This window comes from Gallinula chloropus (assembly GCF_964237585.1).
Source record: "Gallinula chloropus genome assembly, chromosome: 1".
Taxonomy (NCBI): Eukaryota; Metazoa; Chordata; class Aves; order Gruiformes; family Rallidae; genus Gallinula; species Gallinula chloropus.
The window spans coordinates 111896569-111914721 of record NC_140085.1 but is presented as its reverse complement, the minus strand read 5'-3'; the positions used below and the strand labels follow the sequence as shown (position 1 = coordinate 111914721).

Below are 18153 nucleotides of genomic sequence, written 5' to 3'. Positions count from 1 at the left end.
GATGAAAATGCAAAACCATGGGATTCAGCTAAACTAAACAAAGGAGTTGATACTGTGTATTTGGACCGGATGTCTTTTTCCTGAAAAGATTTTGCTTGCAAATGATTCAGGTGCAAACTTGTTGTCTGCTGAGATGGAGAGCCAAGCGCCCTTGATATTGCTTCTGGGTGTGACACGTGACTGCGGGCAGGGGGTTTCTGGTTGTTTTTCTTCTGATGCAAGTCTTACTCCTTTTATCTCTGAAGTATGTGTGCTAGGAAAGGAGTCCTACAGGCTTCAGCTGAGGACTGGATTTTGGCCAGACCTGAGTGGGTAGAAAGGAAAGGAGAGAAATACAGGCTGGGGGTGGGGTTGCTAGCGAGCGACTTCATGTTCACAGGGAGGCCACTGGAAGCAAGGAGGCTCCCTGAAACTGGCTGTCAACTGAGCATCAGTTCTGCATAAAAATATGTTGGGCAAGAGCGATGGTTATGCCACATGCATAACAGAAAACAGAAAAACACATACTCTTTTACATGTTTTTCTTCTGAGGCAAAATTCCTCTGACATCCACGGAGGCAACGCAGCTCTGAATCACCTGAGGACTAAGGTTTACCTACAAGGAATCATCTCAACCCAGATGATTGCAAGGGCTTTGATATTAGCTCAAACACAGAACTGAGGTAACATGTCTGCAGGACTTCTAAATTAGAGCTGGCTCACATCCAGGCAGTTCGAAGCATAAGCAAAGGAGCCTCAGGTCTGTCTGAAATGTCCGTATAGATGAATTCCCAGATAGGATGCTCTGAAGTGTTGCCTCTTGTGGTTACAGTTACCGTGTGGGTGGCTGAGTTCTCTGAATCACACATTGTAAAAACAGGAGTTTGACAGTTCCATTAACAATATAGATGGGTTTGGTTTGAGTATGAAAACCCTTCTTTTTGGAATTCCCCAGATCTGAGGAATGGGTTGAAGGGGAAAGAAAAGAATCTGATTCAGAACTTGAAAGGAATTCATGTCTTACCCACAACATTTACTACTGGGAAATATTACTAACTTTTACTATAAGAGCTATTGACCAATAGCTCTCCCAGTGTTTCCCTGGTAGCCCAGAAAAGTGTAAACAAAGAGGCTAGAGAATGAGAATATTTTGCTTTCCAACATTAAAAAATTAAATAAAATCCCCACCTTGTGTAGGCAAATACATATGCATGCAGAGAGCCTTCAAATCTGCAGAGTCTGAAGCTCCAAATGATGGCAGAGCTTACTAAAATTCATCAGACCCTGTGAACGCAGGGTACTTGCACCACAACATAATGAAAGCCATCAGAGCTCCAACTTCATGTGGCTTTCACGGACCCACAGCGTCTGCTTGCTTTGTTTTGGAATTTTGCCTCTGCCTCATGCAAGTCGCTGCTTCAAGAGAAGTATGTAAAGGAGTCACTCTGGGTTTACAGAGCAGGAACAGCAGGAACATCTGAACTGAACCATTCCAGGTGCTTGTTAAAACAGGTTTAGCCAAATGAGTGAGGAGAAAGGCCAAGAGGTATACTGCAGAGAACAGACAGTCTGATATGCTACTGCCTTGCATTTTGTGCAGTCATCAATTTCCATGTGTGCAAACTGGGAGCAAGACTCTGCTGCACCATAATTCCTTGGCTAGTTATAACGGGGACTACTCCATATTACTGTAAACAAGCATATGGATTAAAACAAAAAAAAAAACAAAACCCAACATGACAATATAGGGCCTCACTCAGCCTTTGCTTGCATGGAAAAGTACAGCTTATGCACAATTAAGGTTTTTTGTCAAGGATATGCAGATTTTCTCCACCCACGCTAAGCTTCCTCCTTAATACTTAAAATCCAACAGTAAGTGAGATTGCAGTATTGCTTTTCACTAAAAATTGCTCTGAACTGGACCAATGAATGGAGTGGTGAGTTAAAGATCATGCAAAAGTGTCACAGAATCACAGAAGGGTAAGGGTTGGAAGGGACCTCAAAAGATCATGTAGTCCAGCCCCCTTGTCAGAGCAGGATCATCTAGATTAGGTCACACACGACATGATCTAAGGAAGACCAAAAAATCCTGCAATGAAATTTTACTAAGAAGAGATCTTCAGAAGATGCAAACAGGAAAGGACAGGTTTTTTTTATGTCTCCATGAAGTGCAGGAAGATGGAGGTGCTATCTGAGCCCTGTAAGTAAGAGAAGTGTACAAGCAGAACGAGCAGAGTCCTGTCTTTGTGCCACTCAGGAAGCTTGACTTCACTCTGTGGGACCCCGACTGAAGTTCTAGATGGGAGCCCTGGGCCTGAATGACAAACACTCCAGCAGATAGAGGATAAGAAGAAGGAAGTGACTATATGACAGAGAAATATTATTCAGACTTATTACAGTGTAGTTGCTCAGTGTGGTTCATGTGGATTTGCCTACGCATAGGAAATATGCAGCAAACATTCACTGTATGGGAAACTGATAGACCTCAACATGTGATTGTAAAGAAGTGCTTATTATCAAGCAAGACTTTTCTGATGTATACCAAAGAACACAATTCTTGGTACAACACAATTTGAAATTTTTATCAGTGACCTGGTAATAGATATAAAATCATAAAATAAGTCTGGGAGGCAGTCTAAGCTGGACACTGACACAAAGAATTTAGAATCCTGAAGCAGAGCAGCACATCTAGAAACAAAGACTGTAAGCCATGATCTGATAAGACTCTTCAGAGAAGCAGGGACTCTGCAGAAGCAAAGGGAGAAGCTGCGGCTGTTGATCAGCTAATTTGAGTTCCTGGTGCAGTGATTTGCCCAACAGAGTTATGGCAAGTCAAGTTGTACACGTATTTTATACTGACATGAAGCAATGTGGCGTTGTCCAGCTATAATATCCACAGCTTAGAGAGAATTTTGATAAACTGAAGGAAGTTATGGCAAGGACCCTGAGAATGTCACAAATCTTGAAAAACAGATCTTTTCATAGTCACTTACTGTGTTTTAGCCTCCTAAAGGAAATGTTAGAGTGATATAGCTGTTATCTATGATTTTACTAAATCTGAATAAGAAATAGCAGATTCTTTAGACTAGCCAGCAAAGATTTAATAAAGTGTGATGTGCACCATGGCTGAATGAATTAAAAGTAAAGGTCAGATGTAACTTTTTAGCAGTTAGGTTAGGCGGTGCTGGCACACCTTACCAAAGGCTGTCATTTCTTCCCTGGAAATACCAAAATCTTGTCTTGAATGAGTCAAATGCGTCAAGTATTTTGGGTGTCAACACGTGGCCCTTCTCAAGCCCAAACATACACTGACTCCAAACTTCATGTGCACATTCCTACACATACGCCCAGAGAATCCGGTTTGAGAGCTTCCCAGCCACAGCAGGGGAAGAGGCTCAAGCACAAACTACCCCTTTACATCTTCTGCCTTCCCCCCGCCTCAGGCGTAACTCGGTGACCAAAGAAGAGGGTGGCAAGGAGAACAATGTGCTGACTTACAGCTCCCAAACACAAACATGGTGCTAACATCCACCCTTCCTCACACAACAGGAGATGGAACCTTGCAGTAGACCAGGTGATTGCACTGGTCAATTTTCCAGGATGAAAAGGGTGCGTTATTGTTGGGAAGAGACATGGGTGGGACATTGTTTTGTTATGTTTTCTTTTAAAACATGTCACCATATGGTTTCCGTGTTTTGAAATAGTGAACTCCTGCTCTGTGCAAAGGAGAATGGTTTTCCTACACAGGGGATGGGTGAGTTTTTATGAACCATGGAAAGTCCTGCTGTTCGTTGGCGGAGGCTTGAGTACACACATTTTTCAGTTCATATTGGAGAATATAAAACCCAGTAAACATCAGGGAGGAAAGAAGGTTGCCTGGTGTGGTTATGATCTGGACCATGACATGCACATTTCAAAATGTCCTCTCGGGACAAAAAAAAATCTGAAAATATTACAGAAAAGGGAGCAGAAAAGGAGAAGGGTTCTGAGAGAGGGCGAGTAATTTGGGAAACAGCCTTGAGGCTATGATGAAATCTTTGCCACTCAGACTACACAGGAAAGCAAAAGTTTGGGTCGAGTGAGAGGTTTCTTGCCCTGTTCTGCTAACACCTTGAAAGGTAAGCTCTCTCCATCGGTACATGTGTTTTGCATACTGCTTTGTAAATCTACTCCAGGTCACAAGAGGTAGGAATGTCATTATGTAGCATGATGAACACTGGAAGTAGTGTTCTTGTCTAGTGGACGTGCTCTGATTTTTCTACTGCTGAAGATCATGACTGACGGATCTTGAAAGGAACAGTTGTTCAGATGGTAAGATCAAGCTATGCTCTGTCCATACATTGTATCTGCTAGGCACTTCATTTGTTTATTTCTTTGCAAATTTCTTTGCATCATGGCTGCAGAAAATTTTCAAGACTCGTATTTGACAATATTCTGGGTGTCCAGCAAAGAGTGGAATAATTTCCTGTGGTACGTTGCAGTATCATGTAATAGAGCTCTGGGGAAATTTACCCATTCCTGTTAAACACACCCCCTCCCGGAACAATGGTGAAAATGGATTCATGATACTTAGCGATTTCCACCACTTAACTTCCTGAAATGGAAACCATAATGAAATACCATGCACGCTATAGTACCGTATGGTCAGGAAAACTAGACAAAGTCTTCCATTGTACCAGTCTGGTTGTTACAGGAGAGGATCTGCCTACTTTGGAGTAACAGGATGTACTGCATATTTTGTAGTTTTGCCCAGTGCTCCAATCCCTGTGGGCTAAACCTTTTCAACAACGGCAATAAAAGAAGAAAAAGACTGAGGCCCTTCTCTTATACCACTTTTATTTTAGGGGGATATTAAATACAAAGAGTTTCACTCTCTGTGGAAATTGTCCAACTGAATCCAGGATACTGTGTAATCATTAGGAACTGGAAAAACTCAAACTGCCTGTCTGTAGTGGCTTGGATAAGACCTGCTGGGTGCATTCCAGAAATGAATATTGCAGCTGTGATGAGACTTGTGTTTGGTCTCTTCTTTCAGGGTGAATTGTGCCCTTATGCCCAAGGCCAGCATAAGCCTTATGCACCATTTGAGACCCATTTAAGCCCTTCAAATAAGACTAACATGGCATTTAAATGTTACATGGACCTCCTGGCCCTTTTGAGGGAGGCACATGCATTACCAGATACGTGCTAAACATTAAAATGCACTTTCCACTTTTTGTGTTCTTCTGGTGTTCCTCAACAGTCATAGTGGGACTGCCTGCTCTAGGAAGTAGTGCAGCTGGGCAGGAGGATATCTGGATAGCCGAGCAGTCAGTGCAAAGGACATGCTGTCCACTCAGTATGGATTTATGTAGATTTATTTGGCCGAGCTCTAGTCTAGTCCTGTGCCTTGTACGCCCATAGGGATACATCTTCTAGTTTAGTTTTGTCCCAAAGGAATCCATTTTGTGTGCTCTGTGACCCTTACTTTGTGCAGTAATCAGAGATGATAGAGAGTCACTCCAAAAACACATTCATGATCCTGGCCTAGATGCACCCTGTAAGCACCTACATGCCTTCTTAGACAATGTACAAGACAAAGAAGTGCTCATAAAATGATCCTACTAGTGGACTGATCTTACAGAAGTGGGGAGAGAAAGATGCAGGGTGTCCACACATCCCTTTCATGGCCAAGGCTTCTACTTCAGTGAGGAAGAGCCAGATGAAGCTTTGTGCCAGGCAGTGGTGCTACCTGACAGCGCTCGCCCCACCACCCAGCTCCTGCCTCAGAGGACCTGCAAAGTTCTCTCTCCGCAAGTTTCAGGGCAACCAGGATTCAGATGGAAAAATATGTGCACACGGCAACCAGAACTTGATATCTTAAGTGGTGCAGCGTGTGTATTAATGCCAGGTGAGATCTGGCAAGTGAATGTTTGTTTTAAATTTCTCTTTAATCACTCTTACAGTTTTAACTTTGAAGTCTAGGGAAGTACATTTTCTGGTTTATGCCTCAAATGACATGGAAAAAGATATTCCACCTACAGGACTGGAATATCATTTATAGATGTGTAAATTCATAAAGCTATGCCTCTAACAGTTTGCCCACATGGAACTATCCCAATTTGCATCAACTGAGAGCTTGACTGAAAAAAAAAAAGAAAATTTGAGGCATTTCTTTTATTGTAATTACCCCAGTATTTCAGCTCCAGCTCTTTCAGAATATAGGCTGGAGCATATATCCAGCCTATGTGCAAAGAAGAACAAACAAGATTTGATTGGAAGAGAAGGGAAGGCTATTTGGCTACTAAATCAGTAGTGAGTTAGTTTTTGTTTAGACATGGCTCATTACAAATTTTAAGGCCCTAGGTGTCTGAAAGGGTAGATTTCTGAGTAGAGCTGGAAGGACAGGGAAAAGCTGAACACACAAATCTTTGGAAAAATATTTAAAGAAATAATGATAAAAAGGGGGAAGGTTTGAAGGGGTACAAGAATACTTGGATTTATTCAGGTTCTGTTTTTCTACTACAGATGTTCTGCTAACTAGATGAGAGATGCTCAGAGACCACATATTGGCTGTAAAATTCTAGGACTGAGATTAATTAAATGTCTGCTGCTCCTCATACAAACTAGACTCCAGAGTTTTTCAGGCCTTCTAGTCTTCTGAAAGAACAGCTGTAGAATGCATCATGTGCATATCTTGCACTCTTAAAATGTATTTTTGAAACAAGTGTCATTTTTTTATAAGGAAAGTTTAACATCTTACCCTTCCTCTGATTATCTTGCTGCTGTTCAGAAAAAAAAAAAAAGATAAGGGTCTGATACTTACCGCACTAACATCTGATACTTCCTGCAGAGCACTGCCTCCACCCAACATGTGTTTTTAAACAAAATTCATAGTAGGGTCAATGGTCACAATTTTTCACTTATGTTATGGCTTATGTGAGTTCATTTCTTGCACCAGTTGTAGGAAGGTGAGGGCTCCATTCCGGTCTATTCTCTGGGTCAATACCTAGGGAATATAATTTGTCATTCGCTCTCCTTTTCCTCCTGACTGGACAATGTCATAGCTTCTTTTGATCAGTAAAATGACCCCTCCCCTGGACCCTGCTATGCAGGCAAGAGATATTCTTTTATTATATGATATATTTTTATGTATGATTAATCTTGCAGAAATCTCTTTTTCTCCTCCATAAGTGGATACCCTAACAATTTGACTTCCAGCCAGGCCTCAGACAGTTTCCCATTTATATTTGATATAGTACCCACAAATTCACAATATTCTTGTGTTGTTACACTAAAACAATACAGCTATTTAAATGGTGCCCAACTCGGCTTTAACACCGTACCCCCTTACGGCTGTCTCCATAGCTCTTACAGAAGAATTAAGCTGATGTCAAATGTAAAATTTTCAGCCTGCTGGAACTGTTATATACTCAATACATTACTTACATATGCCACTTATAAAAACATAAACCCCAAGCCAAAGGCGTCTCCTTCACTCCCACATGGCTGTAGTTGAAGAAGATGTCATTGACCATAAAGAAGCAAGTAAAACATTTTGCGTTAAAGCTACAGCACTTCACACCAAAGAGACTTATATTTCTTACCAAATGTGACTGCTTTAAGTTCATGGGTTTAGTGTAACTGAAGATATTTTTATTCCAAACCTGGCCAATTACAACAAATACAGGCGGTGGTCACAGGCAGCGGTTGCTTGTGAGGGGCTCAAAGTTACAACCTGACTAACACCATCCAGGAACTTGCACACTGAGGAACAGAAGCCTGTGTCTTCATCGCCCGTGTCTTCATTGCAAAAACACTTTTCAATTGTTCTTCTGAGGTGGATGTTACTTGGCCTTTAGATAAATAATTTAGGGCCTACAAAAGCTTTGGACCAGACTCTGTAGAAATGCCAGCTGTGTGTGAAGGAAATGCCAGACGTGGAAATGAGAGAACGTGCAAGCTTCCTGCTACTGCCTTTGCCACATGCAATATAAGGAGGATGAAGAAGTTAGCTCAGTCTCCAGCAGCGCTCAGTTCCCAACACATCTGGTCAGACTGGCAGGAGAAATACACCAATAATGGTGATGTTGGCTAATTTATCAACCACAAACCCATTTCAATATCAACAAGCAAGTTAAGAGTCACTCATACCAACTGCCATGAGGTCACCATCTGAATGGATTTTCATACCGTTCAAGCCATGTAAAGACACATAGTCCAAATAAGGGACAATGTTAACTATGTCGCTGTCCTAGGGTGGAGGTCAAAGGCTGTATAACCTTATCCCAAATGCAAGTATTTCCAGAACACTAACCAAAAGTATTCATCTTTTAGACATATTTGCAAAATTACTTATAACGAGTGTTTTATTTAATAATGAGCACTTGAGAAATAAATGTCTTTAGTGGTTTTAATGCATTACCATAGGAAAGCTTTAAAACTAATAGACTGGAACATTACAATCATCATGTTTGTACTGCTAAAACTGCTGACAAGACCATTAAACCATGGCGGATTTGAGAAGGGATAAAGATTGGAACAGTCTCCTGTTGCAAGCAAGCTTGACCTTACCGATAGGTATATTTAAGAAGTCCCACAAAGTTAACAGAGGCTATTTAATTCTGAGGAGGGACAAAGCTGTGCCATGTTAAGAAGTGTGTCATTACAGGTAGATTCTTGGATACGAGCTTGTCCAAACCTGGGTCCAGTTCCCAGCTATAGACCTGTGTTGATCACAAGTCTATCAAATGTTGTTTGGTTGATACTACTTTAGAACATGTTGAGTGGGCAGTTTTGGGGATCTTCTTGTGTTTATACAGAAAAACCTGACACATCCCATAGTAGTTGCTGTTTCTCATGTGCAATTACTGTCAGGCACTCCTAACACCAGATAGAGCAACTTTGGTGGGCATCTGGCCTCCAGACAGGGTCAAACCACCACAGCCCATTTTGGTGTCCAGTGTGGGGCTCGAGGAGTTTGAGGTAAGGACAGTGATTGGAAGAGGAAATGGGTAAAACAGACTGAACATAGCTGGGGAGTGTAATAATCATGGGAAGTGTCGGTTGGGATGTGGATTTTAATGGTAATTCTTAAATATGTAATTCACAGATACAAGGGGTGGAGTGTCGTAGTTTTGCATGGTTGGGTTCTGGTGGAGGCCTAGAAGCTACCCCTGGGCCTGACAGAGCAAACACGAGCCAGCTCAAGGCTGGATCTGCCGCTGACAAAGGCCGAGCCCATCGGCAACGGTCATGGTACCTCTGGGAATCACGTTTGAGTGAAAAAAACCTCAAGTGGCTGCTTTTTGCCATCAGAGAAGGGAGTGAGAAGATGTAAGAAACACTGCAGACACCAAGGTCAATGAAGAAGCAGGGGGAGGAGGCACTCCAGGCGCCAGAGAGAAATATTGCCCTGCAGCTCGTGGAGAAGAACATGGTGGACTGGGTTGTGCCCCCACAGCCCACGGAGAGGCCCCCACACCAGAGCAAGAGGAGACATAAGGAAGACACTGTGACCCACAGCAAGCCTCTGGCAACAGATAGGCATCCTGTGAAGAGAGATGGAAACACAGAGAGAGAGAAAGAGACCCATGCCAGACCAGGTTTGCTGAGGGGTCCTTATCTTGACTCCTAAGCCTCTCAATATATATTTTCTCTCCTGTCCAGCTGAAAAGGGGAGTGACAGAGTGACTTTGATAGTCATCTGGCCTCCACCCAGGGTCAAAGCACCACAACAATAAAAGCTGAACACTTTTTTGTATTTCATTTCCAAGGAGGAAGAGTTAAGTTAATGGTGAAAGGCAGGTGGTATTGAGTACGACATCTCTGCTAGGCCTTGACTACTTTCAGGGAGTTGTAGGCAGACACAGGACTAATTTGTCAACACCTTAGATTCACTGATTTCTACCCCTAGTGATGTGACTGAGAATTTGAAATAAGGTGATGTAAAATGAGATGCTCCTATAGACCAGTTTGAAGGACATGTGGATAAAATTATCAGCAACTTTGTTGGTACCTCCATTTCTCTCAAGCTGTTCCTTCATATGAACATATGCTTAGAGCAATATTGCTTGAGTAGCTAAAATACTATATAATTAGGAATCCTCAGCTACCAAAGTTGTTACTCAAAGGATCCTGAAAGGTTTCATGGACAAACCCAGGGGTGAAATACAACCTTAATGAAAGCAGTTTAGAGCTCAAGGGGACTGTGTCTTTTTACATCAGGATTGAATTTGGTCCAAAGTGTACAAAACTTGCATTGTGCCTTAAAGCTAATTGAGGATTTGTGGCTCTCTATCTCTCAGTTGGGCAAGGTCAGCTTTGAGATTTCCAGGTCAGAACTGTTTGGCAAGGATTTAGTGTCATCCACAACTTGGGACATGCTAACAGGCGTTCTTGTTTAAAGGGAATGCTATAAATGTAAAAAGAGGCTAAGAGGGCAAAACTGGGAGGAAAAAGAAGACGATTTGTGTAAGTGATTTATCCTTATACTTCAAGGCTTTCAGACTAGAAGACAGTTCCTCTTGTTGCATGAGGCATGACTGACCTATCTTTCCATTATTGCACTGCTGAGTTATTAGTTTTGAAATGTAAATAAGAGACTTCGTAATCTATGGGGTAATCTGCACAGGCTAATTTGTACCTTCTTGGAAAGCCTAGATCCTTGCTCAGTCTAAGCAGGGCATTGCAGAAGCTTTGCCAACTTTTCCTGTCATTTGGGAAATCAAAGACAACACAAGAGACAAGCAGTGAGATGCACCATTTAATTATTGTTAACCTTTCTAGGCATTCCTGTTTTTCCTAGGCTACATGACGGGACAGTTGGAATTATGCTGTAGCATGGGAGAGCATTACACTGGCCTCTTGTGCACCATATGACTTTTCATTGACAAACTAACACTTTTTTAATGAGAATTTCTGAGGTTATCCAAACTACATTCCTTAACCCAGATCTCATCTGTAGCACCTCTCCCAGAGGTATCTGAGACTTTGGACCCAGACATATATGCGAATCTTGGGCTTGATCAGGTCCCAGTGAAGTCAATAAAAATATTGGTGCTGAACAGATATCTATAAGGTCAAAATGAAAAGTAAAAGCCATCCAAGAAAAAGCAGGAGACAAATTACAGGTTCTTTCTTAAGCAAAATATGCTTTCATCTTCTCTCTCCCTCCCTTTTATTTTTTTTTCAACTGTCTTAACTTTACAACTAAATTAACTGAGAAAATGTTTAAATTTTAAAATGTTGAATAGACCTGGACCAATGCCCAAAAAATGTCATGTGACCTTCCTGATATATAACTCTTAATTTTGGAACTTTCTGACTCCAGTCAAGAATTTTTCATGATGATAAAATACTGAAGCATAGAAACAGAAATTCCAGGAGGTTGAGAAATGAACTTTTGTTTGCAGGTATCACCGTTTCCAGAAAAATGAGGGGGGGGAAAAGAGAACACCTGCAAAACTTTGGTGCGTTAAATATTTCATAAGCATAACCTCAGAGTTATGTTAATGTCATCATTTACATGGGAATATTGATTTAACATTCATGGCATTAGTTAACCTGTTCTTTACAGAAGTGTTACAGACTCTCAAAGCAACCTCTGGAAGCGACGGAGGCGGGTGCTGGTCTGCCAGTCTCCGAGCATCCCACCGCCACGCTCCTGATCCCGCCAAGCGCTCCTGATGCTGCCAAGCATTACAGATGCGCGCATCATTCCCGTGCAGACAGAACGCTCGGGCCGAGATGCTCTTTACAGCCCAGGACAGGACCGGAGAGCTGCATCCTCTTCGGAGTCCTGCAGCTAGAGAGCACCTGCTCCTGGCACCCGTCTCCGGGCATGGAGAGGAAACACACGATGACGAGCACTTCCGTGGGCCCTGCGTCGGTGTTCCGCTCGGCGCAGGACAAGGCAGGACAAGGCACACGGTGATGCTGGGTGGCGAACCTTGGCAGGAGGGAAGTCAGACGAGCCGGACTCCTCTAGGGTCCCGCTCCTCTCGTCTTCCCGCAGCCCAGGCTGCCTTCCAGCCCTTGATCTCTCCCTCCTCGGCAGAGAGTGAGCTGTTTGCCAATCTCCTCTCGCTCTCCGGGACATGTTAAGGTGGAAAGGGTGGACGAAAAAGTAAACGCGGACATCTGTCCGCTGCGGTCTCCCTGCCGGAGCACGAAGAGGGGGAAGGAAGACGAGGGGACAAGGGTGAGTGGACGTGTGTGTCAGTCAGCTGGGGGATGATCTAAGTATCTGAAGTCATTCAAAAGGTCAAAGCAAGCATTAACTCTTCCCCACCCTCTCTCCTCCTCGGGGGCTCGGGGGAAATCACAGTCCGCCCAAACTAGATGACAGCTTGCCGGGACTTAATGACAGGCTGGGTGCAGACGAGCCGCGGTCGCCCAGACAAAGGGAGGAAGTTTGGCGCTGCCGCCTGCCCGAGAAAGGTGCAGGGGCAGGGGACGAGCCGGGACACGGGGGGCAGCGGCGGGAGCCCGCTCCCCGCCGCCGCTCCGCTCGCCCCCCGCCGCACGGGCGCACGGCATCACCGGCGCGCTCGTAAAAGCCCCGTCCGCTTCCCTCGCTTGCGAGAGCCAGGCGTAAACCTGCCTCCTCCGCTGAACGCTGCAAAATGAACGGCAGCGCCAGGCAGAGCAGAGGGGAAAGCGGGCAGGACGTGAGGTAAGCGCAGCTTCACCGTCCCCGGCCAGCGGTGACAGCCCCGGGTGACTGTGGCTTTAAGCGATTCCAGGGAAATCTTGCTTTTTTCATACACTAACATTTTTTTTTCTTTTTTTTTTTTACCCCGGTCTCTCTCTCTCCTCCCCGGCTTCCTCCCTCTCTTCCCCTCTCCTGCCTCCCTCTCTCCCGCTCCCTCTACCTCCTTTTCTCCTCCCCCGCAGCCTCACCCCCCCCCTCCTTTCCCCCTCCCCTCAAGTTTCTCCCTCTGTCTGATTAAATGAGAAGGAAGTGTGGGAGTGGTGGTTTTGAAGCTCTCCCTTTAAGAGGCAGCCTGCAGTGACGAATTGTTGAAATTGCCATTGCAGGATGGCATTCCGCTATAAATTCATTGTTCCACCTCCTCTCATCTTCACATTTCTCTCCCTTCTCCTCTTGTTCACATCGACAGACTGGGGATAACAACAACAACAACAGAAAAGATACAGGGAGGGGGCTTTTACAAAAATCCGGGACGTTTTCCGCTTCTTGGGCGCTTTTTTATTTTTTTCCTTTTTTTTTCCTTTTTTTTCTTTTTAACCATCTCACCGGAGACGATCGAGGGGGTTTTTGGTGCCTGAATTTCTTCTCTCCCCTTCTCCTCCTTCTCTTCAAAACAAAAGGGGGCAAAAGAAGGAAAGGGAGCCCACCGGAGCCCGAGAAAGTGCCGAGTCGCAGCAGACCTGCCCCTGCTGCTGCTGCTGCTGCTGTTGCTGCTGGTGATGATCCGGTGACTACAGCAGAGAAGTGGAAGAGGAGTGGGAAGTGCTCAAACTTCTCTACTTGCCGGGTCCGAGCCTCCTCTCCTCCTTTTTCTCTTACACCCCCCCTTTGCCTCCCCAGCAGCAGTGATTTGGGATTTTTTTGCCTCTCTCTCTCCTTCCATGTGCGCCCGGCTCTTCCCTGCAGAGAAACACAAAGTTCACACGCGAGCGGCTTTTGTTGACATTTTTTTCTCTCCCACTCACACTTGACTCCAGTTCGAGAGGGAGAAGTTTCTTCTTTTTTCCCCATTTTCCCCCCCCTTCCTCCCTTCTCTCCTTCCCTTACCTACGTTGCTTCACTCCGCCGGCCGGCTCTTTCCACCTCCCCCCCCCTCCCCAACTCTTATTATTCCTGCTATTAATTATCACCACGGCTGCTGGCCGCTCCTGACGGCGAGGCAAGCATGCTCCTGACGCTGGTCTCCCTGCTGCTGGCCGCCGAGCTGCACCTCGCTCTGGCCCAGCCGCCGGCACCTGCCGACGACGGAGCGCCGCCGCCCCCCGCCGCCGCCCCGCAGCCGCCCCGGTCCCGGCCCCGGCCCGGCCCTCCCCCCGGGCCGCCCCACCGCCCCCCGCCACCCCGCGGGACCAGCGGCGTCGTGCGGCGCCTCGACCCGACCTACGCGGGGGGCGGCAAGGCGGGCTACGTCCTCTACGCCGGGGGCCAGCGCTTCCTCCTCGACTTGGAGCGCGACGAGGCGGTGGGGACGCGGGCGCCGCGGGCCGGCGGGCCGCCGCGCTGCTACTACCGCGGCACGGTGGACGGCAGCCCGCGCTCCCTGGCCGTCTTCAACCTCTGCGGCGGCCTCGACGGCTTCTTCGCCGTGGGCCGCTCCCGCTACACCGTCAGGCCGGCGCGGCGCGCCGAGGACGCGGCCGGCCCGCGGATCTACGGGGAGGGCCCGGCCCGCGCCCCGCACCTTTTCCGCAGGGACAGCTTCAGCTTCGAGACGGTGCCGGCGCGCACCAGCTGCGAGACCCGTGACCCGGCCGCGGCCGCGGCGGCGGCGGGGGATGGCCGGCGGAGGCGGCGGCGGCGTCGCTCCGTCTCTCGGGCCCGGCAGGTGGAGCTGCTGCTGGTGGCCGACGCCTCCATGGTCCGCAAGTACGGGAAGGGGCTGCAGCACTACCTGCTCACCTTGTCCTCCATCGCCTCCCGGCTCTACGCCCACGCCAGCCTCGAGAACCACGTCCGCTTGGCCGTGGTAAAGGTGGTGGCCCTGGGCGAGAAGGAGAAGGGGCTGGAGGTCAACAGGAATGCCGCCACCACCCTCAAGAACTTCTGCAAGTGGCAACACCAGCACAACCGCCTCGACGACGACCACGATGAGCACTACGATGCCGCCATCCTCTTCACCCGTGAGGTAGGCATCACCCCGACTGACAGTGATGGGGTGTCCCTCGAGCGATGTGTCATGGGTGGCAGCCCTCCAGCCGCAGTGCCCTGCTTTGCCTCAGTGGTCGCCTCCCCACTCACACCTTTGGCCTTTCTGTCGGGTTGCGCTGTGTCTCGGGGACTGGCACCCACATGCACAGCTGCTGGGGACAGAAGAGGGATTGAAACCTCAACAAAGTGTGTTTCTGCATTGGTGTGTGTGTGCCCCTTCCCTTGCGAGGTCATTCCCCACTGTGGGTATGCAATCATTCTTGCCAGTGCGGTGCTGGGAGTCCTGCCAGGGTGGAGAGGTGGTAATTTGCCTCATTGGGGGACTCATGTAAATGGCTGAGGCCATTTACACTTAATCTCCGCTTGAGAGATGACATTCCATCTTTCCCAGTGAGATGTTTCTCACATGGCTCCTCTCTCTCTGGGGAGGTGGTCCAGGCAAAGGGCTGATAATGCTCCCTAGTCTAAATTGGTCCCCAAACTAACCTGCTAGTGGAAAGGGTGGAAAGCACCTTAAAAGTACACGCGACTTCCTTGTTGAGCGCATTGAGATGCTATTTGCAGCAAGAACAGCTCCGCCGCACTGGAAGCCGGCAGCGCTTGTGGTTCAAGGGTAGGACGTAAATGCAAACCACGGGTAAACAGAGCTGCAGGAGTTGAGTGAGGTGGGGTGGCGGTGAGGGGGTGCAGTCTCTTTCTTGTTTCCCAACTGAAAAATGGGTGTCCTGATCAAGTGTAGATCAGACAGAGCTGTGCCTTGCTCCCTGCCCAGTTAATTAATTGCATTGCCAGAGGTCGTTAAGGGACATTGGTCTAGTAGACATGTGGCTGAGTTTATGCAATGAAGTTCTTCTGTAAGAATATCCCTTTGGCGGTTTGGGCTTGGTGTTTTCTCTTTTTCCTTTCCCCAAGTATGAAAAAAATAACTGCATGACTTTCCGTTCGTTTGAGTTCTCCTGCTTTTCTACATCATAGGAGCCTGCCAAAAAGGATGCTTTGGATGGTTTGTGGAAGGAGTTGCTCCAGAAGGAGGAAAAAAAGCGCCTGGCTTGCTTTTATAGCTGTAAATAGTTGAAACATTAGGTTCTGTGTCAGTCAGGCATCACTTGTACAACAGGAGCCTTTTTTAGCAGTTTAAAGCCCATCGGTCCCATATGCAAGCTTTCATTTTTTTTACCATTATAATATGAATGGTAGCAGGCTACCTAGGCTGGGTAAGAATGCTCTTGTTTTTTTCTATAAACATCCTTCCTAATGGTTTATTAATTAAGCCTGGGCCAGAATCCATCACTTTTCACTAAAGAGTGTTTTTCTCTACTGGTATTCTCATTTATTTCCCTGGAATTTATTGCAATTCAGAAACTCTTAGGGTGGCAGACTGCAAATCTTAACATCAATTATTAAGTTAATTTGGGCTGAGGTAGAATGAGAGTTTAAAGTACACTTGCTTTACAGATGCTTATCTGTAATTCTATGCGTGGATGCCCTCCTCCCGCCAGAATAAGAGTGTGCTGCTAATCAGTAACCCACTTTCAGAGACTCTTGAGCAATGCATGAGTTACTTTGTTTGGATGTGAGTAGTACCTAAACTGCTCCTGCCATCTCCTTCCACTCTTAAGATGCAAATACTGCTCGAAATGTTACTTAGGGATGTAAATGCTTTGGAAGAAAAAAGCAGAGACTTCCGTTTTCTTGGTTTACATTTTAACACGTTTAACTACGGGATTAGCTCCTCAGTGCAGTTCAGCACAACTTAATCTGCTTTAATGATCTGCTGTGCGCACACACACATTGTTTGGCATTACATTTCAGTGTTTGACTCAATGAGAACAAGACGTAGCCTCTTGCTACATGTGTTCATGATGTTCTTTGCAGGGAGTATGTGTGAGTCCACACGATTTCTATATGCTTACACTCAGAATGTCAACGTGAGTCTATTTGCTCCACTTTGAATGTAAACACAAAAGGGGTTAAAAGGATGAAAAAGAAGCAGAGATGTTTCCCGGAGAAAACAGCCCCACTTTGAACTAGAGAGAGATTTTTTCCAGTTTAGCTTTTCAATGAGAGTGGCAGCAGTTGGCAGGAGGATCCAACTTTTACAACTATGTTTTGAATGTATGAAGTGCGTTGCTTAGCTACTAGACGCCGAGCCATGGCTGGATGTTTTGATGGGCTCTGAATACCATCACGCTAATTTTTGAACATCCAGATGTCTTCTTCTAAACGGCTTGGATTTTAGGCATGGGGTAAGCGTGTGAGGTACATTTTCCATCTTTGTTTACTAACTGAGGCCACCTTGAACTTCGTGCCTCTGCGTCAACAGAATAATATTTGCAAATCATTTGTCAGCTGAAGGCCTGTCCTCGGCTGTATGTAACTGTTTATGTGTAGCTAGGATTTAAATTATGCATGCCTGTCGCCACACAAGTGTCTAATATAATAATTATCTTTGTTCTGGAGTGACATTTACTTGGATGTTATTTTTGACGCCAAAAGAGCCTCTCTGAACAGGTAGTACCTTTACTTGAGTTCCTTATAAAAGAAGCAGCCCATCAGAATTCAGCACCATCGCTTCCTCCTCTTCTGCTGTCATTTCTTGTTTAAAGATAAATTAATAACCATTCATGGACTAAGAGTGTGCTGGCAGCTCTTCCTTATTATCAAATTAGCGCTGGCGCTTCAAATTATTATAATCATCATTCATATTAGGAAGTACTTCCCATGAAAAAAAGATTATTTTAGGAAGAGTTTTACTGATTCTGGGTTGAAACATCTGCTCACTTTTGGCCATAATCTGTATTTACTTTGATAAGGCCTTTAAAGCAATCATGCTGCAGAGCTTGATAAGTAGTCAATGAATATGAAAATGGGGTCAGTTTGCAGACAACTGATGTTAAAACTATTTTAAGGCTCTGTAGTGTTTACCGGTGGTGACAAGAACCATGTAACTGTCCATTAGCTGCAGTGCATCCCTGTACCTGCAGGGAAAACTAAAGTAATGCATCCGGTCCTTATTATCACCTCTGGAGACTGAAATAGTCCATTGCCAAGTACTGCAGAAACATAGTTGGGTTCTGTGGAGATTATTTAAATTCCCCAAATCTAGTAAGGAGAAGTATATTTTCCCAGGAGTCTCAATCAGCTGTTTTGACCCACCCGTGGTCAGTAGCAAGCCTGGCAGAGGTCTGATTTGTCAGCACCAAAAGGTGATAATGTTCTTAGAAATCCAATGAGAGCACTCATTAAGGCAGTTTTGTCTTAACAGCCTTAGGAAACACATGGGTGCCCCCCTGCTTGACTACTTTGTGGTTGAGCCCTTGACAGCAACTGTA

At 45.8% G+C, this 18153-nt stretch overlaps 1 protein-coding gene across 1 annotated transcript in view; it reads left to right on the top strand.

Moving 5' to 3' along the window:
• Window positions 1–13838: 13838 nt before the first annotated feature.
• Window positions 13839–18153, top strand: part of ADAMTS5 (ADAM metallopeptidase with thrombospondin type 1 motif 5) — a gene marked incomplete at both ends in the record, with an annotated part of 40319 nt that continues 36004 nt past the window's right edge. Inside the window, one exon of the mRNA XM_084270778.1 lies at window positions 13839–14798. Coding sequence (XP_084126904.1) covers window positions 13839–14798 — 960 coding nt within the window. The remainder of the gene's footprint in view (window positions 14799–18153) is intronic.